The following is a 16,691-nucleotide window of genomic DNA, read 5'->3' on the forward strand; positions in this document are numbered from 1 at the left end:
ATGAAAGGGGAGGAGGAGGGAGAGAGGAGATGGGGAGGAGGGGAGGAAGAGAGGATGAGAGAGGGGAGGAGGGATGGAGGAGGGGAGGAGGCCAGAAGCAGCAGGAGCACTAGAAGATGCCTCCCTTGTGTGCTCAGAAAGTACAAACGAGCCTGGGCTGAGAAGGAATGCCATGTCCCGCTGTCCCCCGGGCTGGTGACACACAGACAAAGCCAGCTGGGAAGGGGCCAGTAGACAGTATGTCTCACAAGGACGTCCTGCAGCTGTGAAATGTCAAAAGGGAGCCCCTCTTTGAGTGACGCCTGCGTTCTCTCTCACCGCGTAGTCCTGTTCCCTGAATCGCAGGCCCTCAGAGCTCTGCTGTTGGAAGTCATGTGCACAAATGACCCCGTCCTCTTTCATCCGGAGAACCTAAGTCATGATGAGGCCTCAGGAGACAGCCGAGGGGCACTGCTTCAGACGAGAGGCTTCTCATCACAAACTCGCCCTTACCTCACCTCTGAGCTTCTAAGGAAACAGGCCCCCGAGTCCACTTTGCAGTTCAGGCCGGAGTGACCCTCTGCACAAGGGGCCAAGCGCTGGCTGCAGACTCTGTCTCAGTTACACTCCAGCTGAACGCCACCCACCTTCTCCATACCCTCCGCCTCTCTCTGGGTTTGGGGTCCTGAGTGTGCAGCCTCCCTCACTGTGACAGTTCAGCAGGCCTGGCTTGGTTGGACTGCAGGTCTGCCCTGGTGTCCTGGCCTGCCTGGGTCAGGAAACTGTTTTACCCTTTGCTGGGCTGAAAAAGCAAGGTGTGGGCCAGCCTGTTTTTAAGCTCTGGCACCACGTCCCTGAGAGCTTCCTATCATCAGACAAGTCATTCTGCCTTGGGCCTATGAATTGGGGATCCCACCTTCCCCACGGCAACCTACAGCAGAAAGGGAACATTAGAGGTCATTTGGAGCACCGCCTGCCATCACTGGAGGGGCTACCACTCTGGGAGGCGAGCAAGGGGCCACCACAGTGCCCTGCTCTGAAGCTAAGAGTTGCGGGGATGAGCTGCGCCCCAGGGCCCATCAGGCGGGGCTTACCTGGCTGAGATTGAGAGGCTGCTGCTGCTGGAAGGGCGGCCCTGGCCGCTGCTGCCGGTAGGCGATGGCTCCGGACGAGCTCCCTGAAGAGTGACCGCTGGTGGAGGTCACGTTGCTGGAGGACTTGGACTTGTAGGAGGACGAGTGGTGACTGGTGTTGACTGTGCCGGGAAGAGGAAGAGGTCACAGATCAGTCATACGTCCTGGGGTGCCCAGAAGACCCTACCCCCCAGGAGACAATGGTGGTCGATCACCCATGAGCCACATCTCCCCCAGACCTAGTGATGATTTTGGCACCAGGGCTGTGGCTTGTTCCACTGGCTGGGAGCAAACATTGCTGGGCTTTTAGAACTACTGTTTGGTGACACTGAGAAGCATCAAGAAAGTCTAACAGAGGGAAGGGGAGCTCTCTGCAGCTCCAGTGTCCCAGCTGGGGGCTCTCTGCCGAGATGCAGAGACATAGTGACAGATGCTGCAGGATGCAGATACCCGAGTCTCAAAAAAGGGACTGCACATGTGCCAGGGGAAAACAGCTGGAATAAAATGAATAGGGCAAGGAGGTTTATGTTAAAGAAACCATTTTAGTCAGTTTCTGTGTTGAGTGACCTGTGAATACCAACTCGCAGAAGAGTGGGACTCGAATCTCCAGGGGGCGAAGTCAGAGGACACACGCACGGACACGGGACATGTGGAATCGAGTGCTACTGTCCGCCTGTCTCTCAGTGTTGCTCTTGATGCCAAACATTTCTGTCCTGAAGCTTTGTCTAGATCAAGAGGAAGTAATCCACAGTGAATACCAAGGAGGCCTTTGGCACAAGGAATCCAGACATCTGCCCAAACCTGTATTGTCCTCCGCAGACTCCTCAGCTCTAAAGCTGTCCACGTTTGAGGAAGCTGCCCACGTTTGAGGAAGCTGCCCAGAGTAGAGTGTTTAAGAGAAGACCCAGAACTGGAAAGACGTACACAGGACGTCAGAAGGCAGGTCTATCCCTCGTGCTGCTCAGCAGCAAGAATTCAGATTTACTGGCACTGAGCATCTTTGGGAAACACGAAAGCCCACTATGGTCTCAATTGGGTACCCCAGGGCCGCAAGTGTGAAATGGGTGAACTGGTCATTCTTGGGGCGGAGGATGCTAACAATTAATGGAGCACACATCACATGGATCAGACCCTTGATGTCACTGGGCGGGATCAGGTCTATTACAGATCTCAGGGTGACGAGATCAGAGTCAAACAGGAGATACCTGAGGCTGGCGCCGGCAAAACAGACTGCTAATTAATTGTTGATGGAGAGAAATGTGAAGAGTGAAGGCAAACGAAACCTGGGGACAGGAGATCGGGGAGCACACTCAAGTTGAGAGGGGCCTCCCCCATCCAGGCAACAGCCCCCCTCGAGTAAGGGAGAGCTGCCTCACTGGCAGGGAGGCAGCAGGTCCTAACAGAGACCCCAAATCCAACTGCATATTGGCACCCAGTGGCTCTCCCATCCCACCCCCTGAATCATACCCCTGTGGGAAATGCCCAGGAATTCGTATTCTTAACAAGCTACCCAGGAAAGCAGGAGCCTGCCCTGGTGGACAGAGGTGACCTGCATTTGGGAATCAGGGTCTTGTGCTCAAGTCGAACTCGGTTAGACTCAAAGAATCTCCAAAGCCTGGGAGATGGAGGGAGGGGTTTGGGGGACCCACTGTAGGGTGAAGGATGGAAAGCTGCAAATGCTGGCTGTCAGCAGAACTTCAGTCTCTCTCCATCCATCAGCCACCGTGCCACTGCATTGGCCTCCAGCTCCTCCGTGCCCCGCAGCAGATTGTAAGCTGCGCCTGCTGCCGGGGCCCCGCTGTGGATGTCATCTCTCTGCTCTGATTTCAACTCTCTGGGCACTTTGTGGTAATTAGGGAGAAACTCTGAGTGCAGGGTATCCATAGTGTGAGTCTCCAAGTGAAGAGGCTGGAGAGCTTTAGATGAAATGGGTGTGACAGAGCCAGGCCACCAGCATCAGGAGACAGGGTCTGGGTCAGAGCTTGTCAACCACCAGAGCAGGGGACCCCTGAATCAGGGAGTGGGTCCTGAAAGGGATCAAGAGATTAAAGCAGTAATGCAGAGAGGAATAAAGTGACCATGGAGTGGACAGGGCAAGTGCTGAAGGTCAAGTTCCTGAGATGTATTTTGGAGCTGGGAGGAACACTATGGAGCTGTCTGCTCAGGTCTTGCCTCACTGCTCTCAAAGATCTGCTGCCCGGGAACAGCCCTGGGTTCACGGGGTGGCCCCCTGGGAGGCCCTGTCTGCACGAGGCGGGTGGGAGACTGCTTCCTATCATGGGTGCGCCCTGGGGCCAGACCCTTGGGAGGTCCCTCTGCATGGTGTGGTGGGGTTAGTTAGCCTCTCTGTGCTTCCGTTTTCTTATCTGGAAAACTGGGAAAATAATAACTTACTTCATGGAGGGTCATAGTGAGGGTTACATGAGCTAATGTACGTGCAATGCTTAGTGTCCGGCAGGTGTCCAGCTGTTAAAGGTATGAGCTGTGTGCACTATGGCTGATGTCTTTATTTTTGAGCCATGTCCCCTGGTTAAAGCTGATGCTCAAGGAACAACTGTCTGCCCCAAGCTGGGACAGAAATGGGAAACTGGGAGCCTGGGGGTCGCTGGATCAGGGTATCCAGAGAGCAGGCATCAGGCCACCAGTGGCTCAGATCAGGGAGCTCTGGCTCCTGCCCTGCCTGGGACTTAGCCATGCATCCTTCCAGTACATTCCTTATTGGTCCTAAGGTGGTGCAGAGGACCTTCTGTTGCCTTCTGAAAGGGCCTTAACTAAGCCAAGGGACCTGAGAAGGTTGTGGGAATTCCTCAAGGATCCTTCCTGCGCTGAAAGCCACTGAGAGAAGATGGACCGTCACCTGCACAGCTTTCGTCCTGACTTGAGCAGCTCAGGGGACCCGAGGACCCCAGCTGAGGGGGCACCTTGGCTGGGGTGGGCCAATCTGGGCCCCAGGAAGCCAAGGGAGGATGCTTTCCAGATTCTTCTGAGCCTGGAAGGCTGTGCACTAACGGAGGTGTCAGCGTAGAGAAACACCACAGTCTGGGGACGGACGGACAGACACCCGAATGAAGTTCTTTTAGCCTCTCACCTGACGCTAGAAAGACTGTGCAGCCTGTCCTCACAGGGGAAAATAAATCTTCCTGTACGTGGGGAAATTATACCATGGCGCTCCCCAGTGACAGAGGCACTAGGGGTATTAGAACCCATGGCCTTACTGAGAAAAACCTTCCTTTTTTGTTGTTGTTGAGAAGTATTCCTGAGGGATTCTCAGCCCTGCAGGTAATTAATTCTCTGACTTTGGTTGTAAGAGTCTTTGTGGAAATGTGGTTGCTGAGCGCTGAGAGTCGCCACCCGCATGGCCGATGCTGTAAACGGCACCGGAACTTGGAAGGCGTGACAGGAGCAGAAAACGGGGAGGATGACTGCTCTAAGGAGTCCCGCCTCCGAGGTGAGCGGTTCTGTTTGCCTACAGGTTCTTGGGTCCTAGAGAGTGTTCCTTCCTGCCAGGGTTTCCTTGAAAACCTGTGCCTGGGTGGAGAAAGAGGGTTCCAGAGGGAGGGTCCTCCGGCCCCGCACTCTGCAGGCTGGCCGATGGCCCTGGGCGGGAAAGCCCCTGAAGGCTCCATCCTGAACGCCACCCTTCATCCCAGGTCACCGGTGGGGGCAGCACCTGAATCGCCCAGGCCTGGCGTGCCTTACAGGGGGCAACCACCCCAAGAAGTTTCCATGGTCTCCAGCAGCCCCCTCTGGGGACACAGACAGGAGGTCTCAGGAACGATGGCTTCTCACCTTGAAACAAAACCTCCCCGGTGGTTTGTATCCCTGTGCTTCTGAACAGAGCTATAGAGGAGGTGCTGGCTGGCCTGGGTGGGCTGGGGACAATTTGTGGCAAAAATGCAGAAGATTTCTTTGGGTTTATTCTCAAATTCTTCCCCTGATGAGCAGGAGCGAGGGAGACACTGAACAGCTACTGCAAAATCTGGGTGAGCTGCTAAGTTTACGTAGAAGGTTAAGTGCTTAGCTTTTATTCTCGGGCCCAGTTTTCAGGACAAGCCTTCACAAGATGTAAGGAGTCCTTTTAATCAAGCAGTGAGGGAGGGAGAAGCACGCTCGCTACCACCTCTCCTCCCAACAGTGAGCTCTTGGGAGAGGCCGCCCTTGCTGACCAAGGCCCAGGGAAGGGCCTTGCCACACGGGGAGCCCCCGACCGCCAGGGCTCCCTGGAAGGGAGTGATGCTAGAAGTCAGGTCAGGAACTCCCCAAACCGGGTGTCGTTCCAGACAGTGGAAAAGCAGCGGGGTGGCTTTGATTCTGTAGTTATCAACCTCGTCAGAGGCAGAGCCGTGGTGAAGACAGCAAGGTATTAATCACAGAGTTAAGAAATGAAAATGCTGCTTATACAACGTGACGCTGAGCAGAATCCTACCCTGGCTTTTTGGACCAGATACCCGAGTGAGGACCTACAACCTGGGGCTTACAGCGCTCACGTAACAAGACTGCGAGCAGCAGGTAACCAGAAAACTCGTCTCCAGGAGCTGTTCCTGCCCCGCCCCGGCCCCAGATTACCTGGCCCCAGGCTATCACACTCCACCAGCACCTCGCTGGCCTGGGTCTTCAGCGGGGGCACGATGATAGTCCGGGGGTTCCCAGTGCAGTGCGTCTCCAGGCTCCCCTTGGTGTCAAAGGTGGTGGCATTGTGCCCGGCGCGGTGCTGCACAGAGTAGGGGCTGGTGTTGCTGGAGGAGTCGGAGTAGGGAGAGTCGTGGACCGTGACACAGCTGATGACGTTTTTTCTCTGCTTGGAGACAGTGCTGAAAATGTAAAGGGAGAAACCAGGACAGTGAGGGGCTGTGAAGTGAGACACCAAACCAGCAGTTCAGGACCAGCTGGGAAAAGCCTCTCTGCGCTCCGGGGCAGGGGGCAGGCAGAGCAGGAGAGAAGGGAGGAATGTGACTTCTCTCCAGAATCCTGATGGGGAGGCTGGCACACAAGTGTCAACTGTCTAACCAGTGGGGGTGGGGCATGTGAGGACATGAGAAAGGGGCTGGAGCGGGGCCCACAGGAGCTTCTGGAAATTGGGGCAAAAAGATTCCAGGCGGGCCTGAGCTTTCCCGTGCAGCCGGGCTCAGCAGAACTGCAGGGGAGGCACCTGTAGCCCAGAGCTGCATGGCAGCGCCCTCTGAGCCACCGGAAGGAGACAGAAAAGCAAACAGAGAACCCAACCAGACCCAGGCAACCTGCGGCCCTGGTGTGGGAGAAAAAAACTGCTGGGAAGGGAGCAGCCTAAGTGTATCAGGCTCAGGGCCTGGGAGATGCAGCTGGTTTAGGCAGGAGGGAGTAGGATCTTAGAGGAAGCAGGATGCAGCGGGAGGGAAGAAAGCGAGGTTCTGAAGAGGCTGGTCCCACAGCCCACAGCTGGGGCTCACTGAGAAAAAGCAATGGGAGCTGGGCCAGACACCTTGGCCATCTCTTTGCGGTGAGGGCGGTAGGTGGGATGACTGGCCACCCAAGACCACTGAGTCCCCTTCTTAAGTGGGGCCCAGCCTCCTGCTCCTGCAGCTCCCCCACTGCCTGGCCGAGGATGGGGCAGGGGGCCTGCACCGTCAGAAGATGCCTGTGAGGGCGTGGCTCCCGATCCCTGGTCTTCATCCTCTAGCTGAAACTTCCTACACTGACATGGAGGAACTGGCTTTGGCTGGCTCTCGGCCAGCGCATTTTTTTCCTGAGATATTTGTGTGGTTACTTGGGGAACCAATTCTGTCTGCCTCCAAGCCCAGTGAGAGGCTGGTGGGATGATGGATATGGAATTTGTTGCTTATTGTGCAGGTTTCAAAAAAGGGTTTTCATCTATTTCTGTATGTTGATCACCTATTTTTAAGAAATATCGATTGCCTTAGGTAAGATGGTCAGTTGCCAACTCATTTGCTAAGAGAAGAAGCTGATATTTATAGAGAGCCTGGTGGAGCCACAACACTGCCCCCTGCAGGTGTCTTGCCCAAGGTCACGCAGCCAGTCACGGGCCAGATTCCAAGATCGATTCCTAGGCGGCTAAGGGCAGCAGAGAAGTGGATGAACTCGATCCCCTGGTGGTGGAAGGGCTGCTAGCCTATCAAAGGGCTGAGGAGCTGGGAGTGAGCCCGCAGGAGGTCTGAGCGCCCTGAGGCCTGTGCTACTGACACCTGGGCAGGATAATTCTTCCAGGGTGGCACAGTCCGTCTTCCCTGGTTCAGGGAAGAAGGGTCCCTCGCTAACTGGGTCTGTGGGTAGGGACACAGGCCCGGCAGAGAGATGTCTAACTTCAGCATGTGCTGATGGTGTGGCCTTGGGGAGCTATTCAGCCTCTGAGAGATTCAGTCTCATCAGTAAAATGTGGGTAATAATAGTACCTACATCACAGGCTTGTTTTGAGAAGTAAGCGAGAAAATACACGGAAAGTGCTTTGAATGGTGAACAACACATAAACATTCTATAAAATTTAGTTTCTATAATTACTATTATTATTATTAGTTGTGTTACCTCATCTGACACTGTAAAAACAGGTTTGCCAAAAACATATTTAGGCAAGATGAATTCTATGAAGGTATGGAGTTGCTGGAAAAGTTTTTAGTCTACGAAAAAAACAGACGATTGATATGAAAGAAGTCAGCACGCTTCAGTCAGATATCCTGGAGATCCATGCGACAGGGAATTTCTGTACAAAGAAATTTAATCCACGTCTCCACCCTTGAAGGAGATTAAAATCTCAGTGGGGGACTGTGTAAAAACATGACAAGTTAAACAGTGAAAGCTTTAAAATGATCAGTTAAAGAGAAGGGATGTCACAAAGCCTTCCATGATGAACTGTCAAATGAGCTGTGCTGAGGATAATTGATAAGAACTCAAAAGAAGGTGAGGAATGAATTGCCTGCACATACTTATAGCTCTTCATGCTGACTTTGATAAAACAGATATGTCTTAATTAATCAAGAACTACACTTCCTCCTTATGACAGTTTAAATGTAAAAGGCCCATATGCTTGTTCCTCAAAGACAGTTGGAGGTAAACACAGTTACCATATGACCCAGCAATTCCACTCTAGGTATATACAAGAAGGAATTGAAAGCAGAAACTCAGACACTTGAATACAAACGTTCATTGCAGCATTATTTACAATAGCCAACAGGTGGGAATAACCTGTGTCCATTAACAGATGAATGGATAAACAAAATATGATATATCCACACAATGGAATATTATTCAGCCGTAAAAATGAATAAGGTTCTGATATATGCTACAATATGGATGAACCTTGAAAACATCATGCTAAGTGAAATAAGCCAGACACGAAAGACAGGTCCTGTGTTAACTCCACTTACATGAGGTACCCAGAATAGGCAAGTTCAGAGATAGAAAGTAGATTAGAGGTTACCAGAGGCTGGGGGGAGAGGGGGGTTGGGGTTACTACTTAATGGGTACAGAGTTTCTGTTTGAAGTGACGGAAAAGTTTTGGAAATAGTGGTGACGGTTACACACACTGTGAATATATTTAGTGTCACTCAACTGTACACTTAAAGATGGTTAAAATGGCAAATTTTATTATATATACTGTACCACAATTTAAACAATTAATGGAATATGCCAAAAATCATTTAACTATACACTTTAAATGTGTGTATTGTATGATATGCAACTTATATCTCAACTTTTTAGAAGTCCATATTCTTATTCAGAAACAAGAAAGCAAATGGGATGAGCAGGGGGTGGGGGTGGGGCAGCACTGAGATCTGGCACAAGAACTAGAAAGTGGGGCGCCAGGGAGAGGTCCTCATGCCTGGGAAGCAGGGACACGGACTCCGAGGGCAGCAGGAGCTGTGGGAAACTGTGGAATTAGGAGGAGGGAGCATTGGAGGAAGGAGGGCCACCTTCAAGAAGCACAGACCAGCGAACCCTGCAACTGTTTTCTGTGGTGGGAGGGGCTGGCCTGCATGTGAGGAGTCTGTCGGGTGATAAGATGTTATTAAAGGAACAACCCCTCCCCCACCCATTACAAAGCACTCCCAGGACCAGGATATGAGCTGGGAGGCCCTGAGCACGCAGCTGCCAGGGCCCTGTCCTTCATTCTTAACTTCGGTCACCGCCAGTTCTGCCTGATTGAATAACACGCACGCGCGCACGCACACGCACACACACACACACACACACACACACACACACGCTCAGTGACTCAGCTGGTCATTGCACAAAACGCAAATGTGTTCTGTTGCTGTGCATGGCCTGTGGGTGGTGGACTCCCCCCCATGAAGAACAGAGGCTGGCTCCCAGATGTGTCCTGGGAGCTGGTGTTCCAGTCCTGGCTCTGCTGTCCGTTTATTGGTGTGAACCTGGACAGTGGCCTGGATACTAGGGTGACCCTAGATGTCCCTCCAGCTCTAACCTGCTATGAAATCCGTTAGGGAGAGTGGCATTAAAGGATCCCTTAGAGGGATCTATTTAAAATAGGATTTGCTTTACTCCTAATTTGGAGAGAAAATAAATCCTTTCAGGAAGTATACATTACATGTACACCCAGACCCAGATGATTCCTGCTGACTATGTATCTTCCTTAGGTTCTGAGTAATTTAGAAAATGAGCAAATTAAACACACACACATACACACACAGACAGACACCCCTCACTAATTTTGGCCAAGCTGTAATAAAATGCCAATTGGACATATTTGGAATGCTTCACTCAAATTTGGAAATTGTGGAGAAGCTTCAGCTCAATAGGAGTAAGAATTTTCTCACAACTGAAATTATCTGAACATACAATGGGCCACTTCATAAATCAGTGAGCTTCCTGTCACTGGAGGATGGCTTTTTGGCAAGAGTCTTATAACAGCTGACAGCCTCGTCGAGACGGCCCCTGAGAATTTAGGGCCACCTCCTGATGGAAACCCAACAGGTAGTGAGGCTTTCCACCGAAGAGGCTGAGGAATTCTGCACGTCAGTATCTCGGTATCTATCAAGAAGCATGGGCTAAAACCTCTCTAAAGTCTTCCTGGGACTCACCTCTGTTTTCCGAGCTGGAAGTCCCTATGCCTCATGAACGCCTAGGTACAACAGAGCCGAGTGCTCATTCACCTACCTTTTTGGATTTACATGTGACAGGTTTGGAAAAGGTGAATTAATCTGATAGCTCTGTTTTTAATCTTTTCTATTGTTAGAAATCTCTGTGCTCTACCTGAGTGTACTGCGCAGATTACAGAACAAATGGGAAACTGTTAAATGAATCACTAAAAAAATAAGCACACATTTGACATCACTACTACGGATTCCTTAGGCTCCGACGTGTCAATTCTACTGGGATTCATCTCACTATAGCATCTAATTATTATTGATAGCTTATCAATCCATGATGAATTGGGTAATGGAAGTGAGAGAGACAGTGATAGGAATAGAATGAGAAATATCTGCTTAAAAGGCCTCGACAGAACATCACTTCTGAAAAAAGAACAAAGCTGCCAGGGTTCATGATTGCATTGTGTTGTCATGGCAATATATGATTGTCATCATTTTAAAATCATAGAAAGAAATAAGGAGCTAAGAAGTAAAGAAATCAGCCCCAATGGAGAAAATGCTGCCAGAGAATCAGACACAAATCTGTGACCCCTTCCCTGTAGGGCCCTATCTGGAATGTGTTTTTGATTCTGAGTTGCCAGTTTCAGTCAATTCCATCCTTCAAGACCAGAGTCAAAACTCATCTCCACCAATAATATATCCATGCCTTATTTCACTCCTCTGCTTCTATAATCAATGCTGTATGTGAAAAATAGTACTCTTCTATTTCTGTGACACTGATTGCTAAGTACAGGTAACACTTACTGGAGGCCCAACTCCTGTTCAAAGTGCTTCGCACGTTTTATCCCCTCTAATTCTCACAGCGAGACTACGAGGTGAAGAATATTACAACTTTCATTTTAGGAACAATGAACTTCAGATGCGGAGAGCTGAGGTCACTCAGTTGTTCAAGAGCACCCAGCTAGTTAGCGGCAGAGTCAGATTTGAACCAAGAGCTACCATCCTTCTTCTGTGACTCAGTGTGGTCTTAGCTTATTTATTTAAAATTTTTTTATTTTATTGTGGTGAGAATATGTAACATGAGATCTACCTTCTTAACAAAACTTTAGGTACACGAGACAGCGTTGGTGACTACAGATAAGACGCCGTACAGCAGGTCTCTAGAACTCCTTCATCTGAGCTCAAATACATGCCTATTAATTAGGGACTCCCAAGTTCCCCCTACCGCAGCCTGTGGCGACCAAGTTTCCATTCTTTGACTTTATCAATTGGACTATTTTAAATAGCTGATGGAAGAGGTTGTTTGCATACTGCATAATTTCCTTCTTTTTAAGGCTGAACAATATTCCACTGTATGTGCATGCCCCATTTTCTTTACCCATTCACCTGATGGACACTTAGGTTGTTTCCTCATCTTGGCTATTGTGAATAATGCTGCAATCAACTTGGGAGTGAGTTACCTCTTTGAGGTCCTGATTTCAATTCTTTTGGATAAATACTCAGAAGTGGACTGCTGGATTATATGATAGCTCTATTTTTAATTTTTTTTTTTTGGAGGAACCTCAATATTGTTTTCCATATTGGCTGCACCAATTTATATTCTCACCGATAGTGGACAAGAACTGCAATTTCTCCACATCTTCCTCATCAACGCTGTTATCTTTTGTCTTTTTGATCATAGTCATCCTGACACATGGGAGGTGATTTCTCATTGTGGTTTTGATTTGTATTTCCCTGATTATTAGTGACATTAAACTTTTTTTTCCATGTAGCTATTGGCTACGTATGTCTTCTTTTAAGAAATGTCTGGAAAGGGAGGGTATAGCTAAGTGGTAGAGTGTTGTGCTTAACATGCACGAGGTCCTGGGTTCAACCCCCAGTACCTCCACTAAAATAAATAAATAAACAAACCTAATTACCCCCCCCCCACAAAAGTCTGTTCAAGTCCTTAGCCCATTCTAAAATTAGGTTATTAGTGTTGTTCTTTTTTTTAATGCTCATGGGTTGTCCAGAGCCTGTACTTCCTCTTAATCACTACGCCATGCTGTCCTGTTTACCACAGCCCCCTTCTGGTTCTGCCAGTCGGTGGCAGCGGTCTTTTCCAAGCATGGGACGTGGGGCTGTTCACATGGACAGCTGTCCCAGCTGATGGAGGTGACAGCTGCATGCTCGGCCACCTGCTCAGGCATGTGTACTGCCCACTGTGCTGTTCCCACACACACTCCACCCAACTAGAACTACAAGGCCAACGGCTTTTAACCAGCCCTTCATGTGAAGAGAGGGACTGGAAGCCGACACCACCAGACCAATGTGCTCCTTCCAATGTTCTTATGTGGCTCCCAGTTGAAAGTCATTGGTGAGAACCAAAAAGATCTACATTTTAAATTGGGTGATACATTCCATTCAAAGCATATATTCACACGTTTATATCTGTGTGTATGTCTCTCTCTTAATGTACACACACATACACGCAGGTCACCATTAAGGTCATTTTTTTACATGACTACCTTCTGTAGAAATTTGAAACAGGGCTGGAAGGCACCACAGGTGGTCCCAGCTCCTCATCCACCACACACAGCAGCAGGTGTTCGCTGTCCCTACGCCCTCCTCTGCACTCCAGCCCGCAAGCCTCTGCTCAACATGTTAGGTCCGTCCGCAGGGCTCCGCTCAGCCCCGTGCTTTCCAGCCCACTCCCGCCCCACTCTCTCTGCCGGGAGGAAGGCAGGGAGGACATCAGGAAGTCGCTAAGCATCAGCGAAGGCTCTGTAACGTGCTGAAGGGTTAGGATGGGCTGCTGGGGACAGCAGGTACAGTCTCTTCTTCCAAATGCAGCCTTTTCATAAAATGCAGCCCCTTAAACACTGAGGATTTTGAATGAAGCCCTGGAGAGAGGATGCGGTGGAGTCCTCTCAGCAACACGTCCTGAGAAGAGTTGTGTGACTGAAGTCGGTTCATCCGTGGGGTGCGTTGCAGCAACACCCCAAAGCATCACGCCCTCCAAGTGACACGGCCTGTTGGGCTCCTTCACTTCTTCCCTCGAGGCTGACTCTGATGCCACCAGCACAGCGCGATGCTGGCCTCAGCGGGTGTGTGCTCTTCCCCTCTGTTCAATGATGTTAATTTTTCCGGCCAAAGTCTTTTGAGCAGCAGTCCACCAGCTTCCTGACTGCGCCTTTTCTACAGTAATTTCTCTAGATTTTCAATTTACTATAAAGAAGAACTCTTGGGGTCAATTTTTCTACACACACATTTTCAAAGTGATGGCTGTCTAAAATACCAAGTGATGCTGATGACTCAATCGTCTGTGGAAGTTCACATCTTGGTAACATCAGCTGTGACACTCCGAGCAGCTGCTGGCACTTGCACGGTGACACAGAACAGAACAGGGCCCTGACAACCTCAGTCAAGTAAACCCTGTCTACCAGAATTAGTCAGATAACTGGATGAACAAACGAATGAATGAATAATGGAGACTGGACAAAATGATTTCTAGCTGATCAGATGACATGAGTCACTCTGGATGCACAGTTTAGAAGACCGTCTGATGTCACCCCATGGCCTCCAAAAGACTATTTCAGCACAAGGCAAGGCTGGCAGAAGGGTCTGGATAAAAAGACGTGCACCCATAAACTTTCTCCAAGGAATTTCAAGGGAGAAAAGATGGCTTATTCAGCATGTGTAGACAGTCAAATGCTCCTCTAATCAAAGTCATTTATATATATTTAAAATAAGGCTGGTCCTACTACTTAATCCTGGGGGACCCAGAAAAATATCGTTTCGTTTTCTATCTTTAGGCCAACTCTAGCCATAACCACAGAGCATCCTAGTCCAGCATCTTTCTTGGCCTCCTCACTTTTTCAAATCTTATCACAGGATGAGAAGAGCTGACCGCTGCCCTTCCTGCTGCTGGAGCCCCAGCACCCTGACCAATGCCTGCTCCCGGTCAGGGTTCCGGGAACACACTCTGGACTCCCCGCTGCTCTGGCCGGCTGCCCTGCACACATTGGGTGTCACCATGAGTGTGGGGATGGTGGTGGTCAGAGGCAGAGGGTGGAATTTATATTTGTTAAACGAATGACTGAAGAGAAATCAATTGTTTTTGCCAATAATTAAGATGGCCATTTCCTCAGTGTCATGGAACCTGAATCCCAATTTCTGCTACTTAGAACCTTTGTCAAATTTGGGTGAGTAACTTACCTTTCTTGGCCTCAGTTTACTCATCTATCAAACGGGACTAGAACTACAGGCCCCATACACCCCATCGAATGGAGCCCAAGATAGTGCAGGTGAAAATGCCTGGGGAAAGTTCATTATGATTCCCTTCCTCTTTAAGTTACTGGCTTCCAGCCTGCCTGTCATGCTCCGGAGTCCTCCTTACAAGGAGGAGCTGCTGACCGTCCATCTGCTCTGGCAAGGAACAGTGCCGCATATTGGGGGTCAGGAATAATAATTTGGCCTTGGCATTTCTCTGAAACTTCTAAGCAATGTTTCCTGGTCCTGGAGCTCTAGTAATGCTTAATTAGGCCTAAAAATGTGGGCTTACCATTATTTGTCTCACGTCAGCTCTAAAAGACACTGGTGGTGGAGGCGCTGCCAGTGACCGCACGCTCACTGTGCCTGTGAGCATGGTCGGCCCCGACTCTCCAGCTGCTGTGCTGAGGCCGAGTGCCATCAGGGGACGTTATCAGTGTTTCAGGCAGTGGTGCAGGGCTAGCGCTGGGGGTGAGCCACAGATCGGAAAGGAGGTCAGGAACACAGAAGGTCAGAATCAACTTGCTCACAGTGCGGGAAGAGCATCAGGTCTGGGAACAAGAACGATCAGGGACAAGGAGGGAAGTCTCCAGGGTTCAGACCGGAGCACTGATGGCTCGGGAAGCTTCCAGCAGGAGGGTGGCCGGGCGCCTCCACTGTGGGCTGCACTCAGGGGTGCATCCTTGTTTTCCTGGGACTGAAGCTTTCCTGTGAGCTCCTCGGCATCTCTTAGCAAAGCTGACCACACCCATAGAAGGAGAGACGCTCAAATCCCCCTTTCCGCTCTGCAATCCCTGTCTTCCTTGCCTCTCACTTCCTCTGTGATCAGCCGCGCCCCCTGCTCCTGACCCTATCTGCCCACCTCTGAGGCTCGGCCCCACCACCTCAGCAGTCTCTCTATCTCTACCCATTGTCCACACCCAGAGGGAACTCTGCCCTTAAAAAGCCCCCTCTCCCTTGCTATTTCCTACAGCTTGTTTTCCCTTGGAGTCCCCACAGGACTCTGCCAGTTTTTAGGGGACTGATGTTCTGTTTTGTGTTGTAATGATTTGTATGTGACTTATTTTGCTTATTACCCTGCACACCTCCTGAGGACACAGACTGTCGGCTTTACTTATGTAGGACCTGCAGTTCTGAGCATAGTATATTACCAATGGGGCCAATAAATATTTACTGCGTTAAATTTTATGATAATTCTGATTTCTAAGAACGAGTAATCACGTTGCTCCCTCTGCCCCGCCTTTTTTCTCCTTACAAAATGTAGTCACGATAATGTGATCACATTACACAGTGGTTTCTCTATAAATAAATAAATAAAACTGGTTTCTGCTTTATCCTACTCAGACTCAGATACACTTTCCTGGCTTCTTAGGTCCTAAAACATTTTTTTCAGGCCCCAGTCATTTGACTTCTCCAGAAAACGCTATTATCACTTCCTGTGAGATTCCCATTGGAACCGTTGACAACTGACAGCCTCCTCGGTTACGCTCTGGCCTCAATTTGCAGCTTTCCCCAGGCAGCAGACCGTCTCTGGGAAGCTTCATCGTCGTGGGCAGGCGGGCAGGCAGGCCCTGCGTTTTCCATCTTATGAAGCTCTGGTCCTCGGGAGCCCACTGTCACTACTTGAGGCTGTTGCTCACACAGGCTCCTGCCCTGCCCTCCCCTAAGTCTTAGCTCACTTATGCCAAGGTCCTCACATGCTGCCAAGTACTTGAGTTCTGCTCTTCCTGGGCCCTGGGGCCGCCGGGGAAGCAGCCTGCGCACTGGCCCTGTGCTCTCAGCCCTGGTGGCGGCTCAGCTGCTGGGGAGATGGCTCTCTCCCTGCTTCTCCTCAGACCTGCTCTCTTCAGTTCTCTCCTGAGCACTTATGTTGAGATTCTGTGTCGATTCAAATGTCAAAAATGACAGTCCTGTCTAGTCAACCATCAGATTGTAAAATCACTTTTGCTTTCTTCCAGTTGTGGCAAACGGCTGTGGGAGGTTGTATGTCCTTATGTCCTGATGCTACAAATGTGTGGACCAGATGCTCCAGGCCAGGGGGTGGGCTGGGAGGAGCCTTTCTCTTTGTGAAGGGACGGGGAGGCATGAGGCACTGGAAGGGACAGGGTAGTGACTCCACTGGGAGGTGTGATCCAAAAGGAAACTGAGGCCAGTTCAGGACCCGATCTCCTGAGCCCGGTGGCTCCTCTGGCACCCGGCCCAAGGCCAGGACCAGAAGTGCTCCATTACATTCTTCTCTGAGACACACTCAAGACTGGGCTGAGCCATTAGAGAGAATACTGGAATAAGA

The 16,691-nt window shown here is 50.2% G+C and overlaps 1 protein-coding gene across 10 annotated transcripts in view; it reads right to left on the reverse strand.

The window, feature by feature from the left end:
* HIPK2 (homeodomain interacting protein kinase 2) overlaps positions 1–16,691 on the reverse strand; it is a 183,405-nt gene that overhangs the window by 14,016 nt on the left and 152,698 nt on the right. For 6 of the 10 annotated variants that reach the window (XM_032483479.1, XM_032483477.1, XM_032483473.1 and 3 more), the window contains exons 13-15: positions 5,679–5,923; positions 1,694–1,837; positions 1,074–1,234 (exon numbers count right to left, since the gene is read on the reverse strand). In XM_032483479.1, the coding sequence (XP_032339370.1) occupies positions 1,074–1,234; positions 1,694–1,837; positions 5,679–5,923 (550 nt within the window). Of the gene's footprint in view, positions 1–1,073; positions 1,235–1,679; positions 1,838–5,678; positions 5,924–16,691 lie in introns of all 10 variants that reach the window. The other 4 variants (XM_032483481.1, XM_032483478.1, XM_032483480.1 and 1 more) reach the window with 2 other exon arrangements.

Source organism: Camelus ferus, chromosome 7, assembly GCF_009834535.1.
Source record: "Camelus ferus isolate YT-003-E chromosome 7, BCGSAC_Cfer_1.0, whole genome shotgun sequence".
NCBI lineage: Eukaryota > Metazoa > Chordata > Mammalia > Artiodactyla > Camelidae > Camelus > Camelus ferus.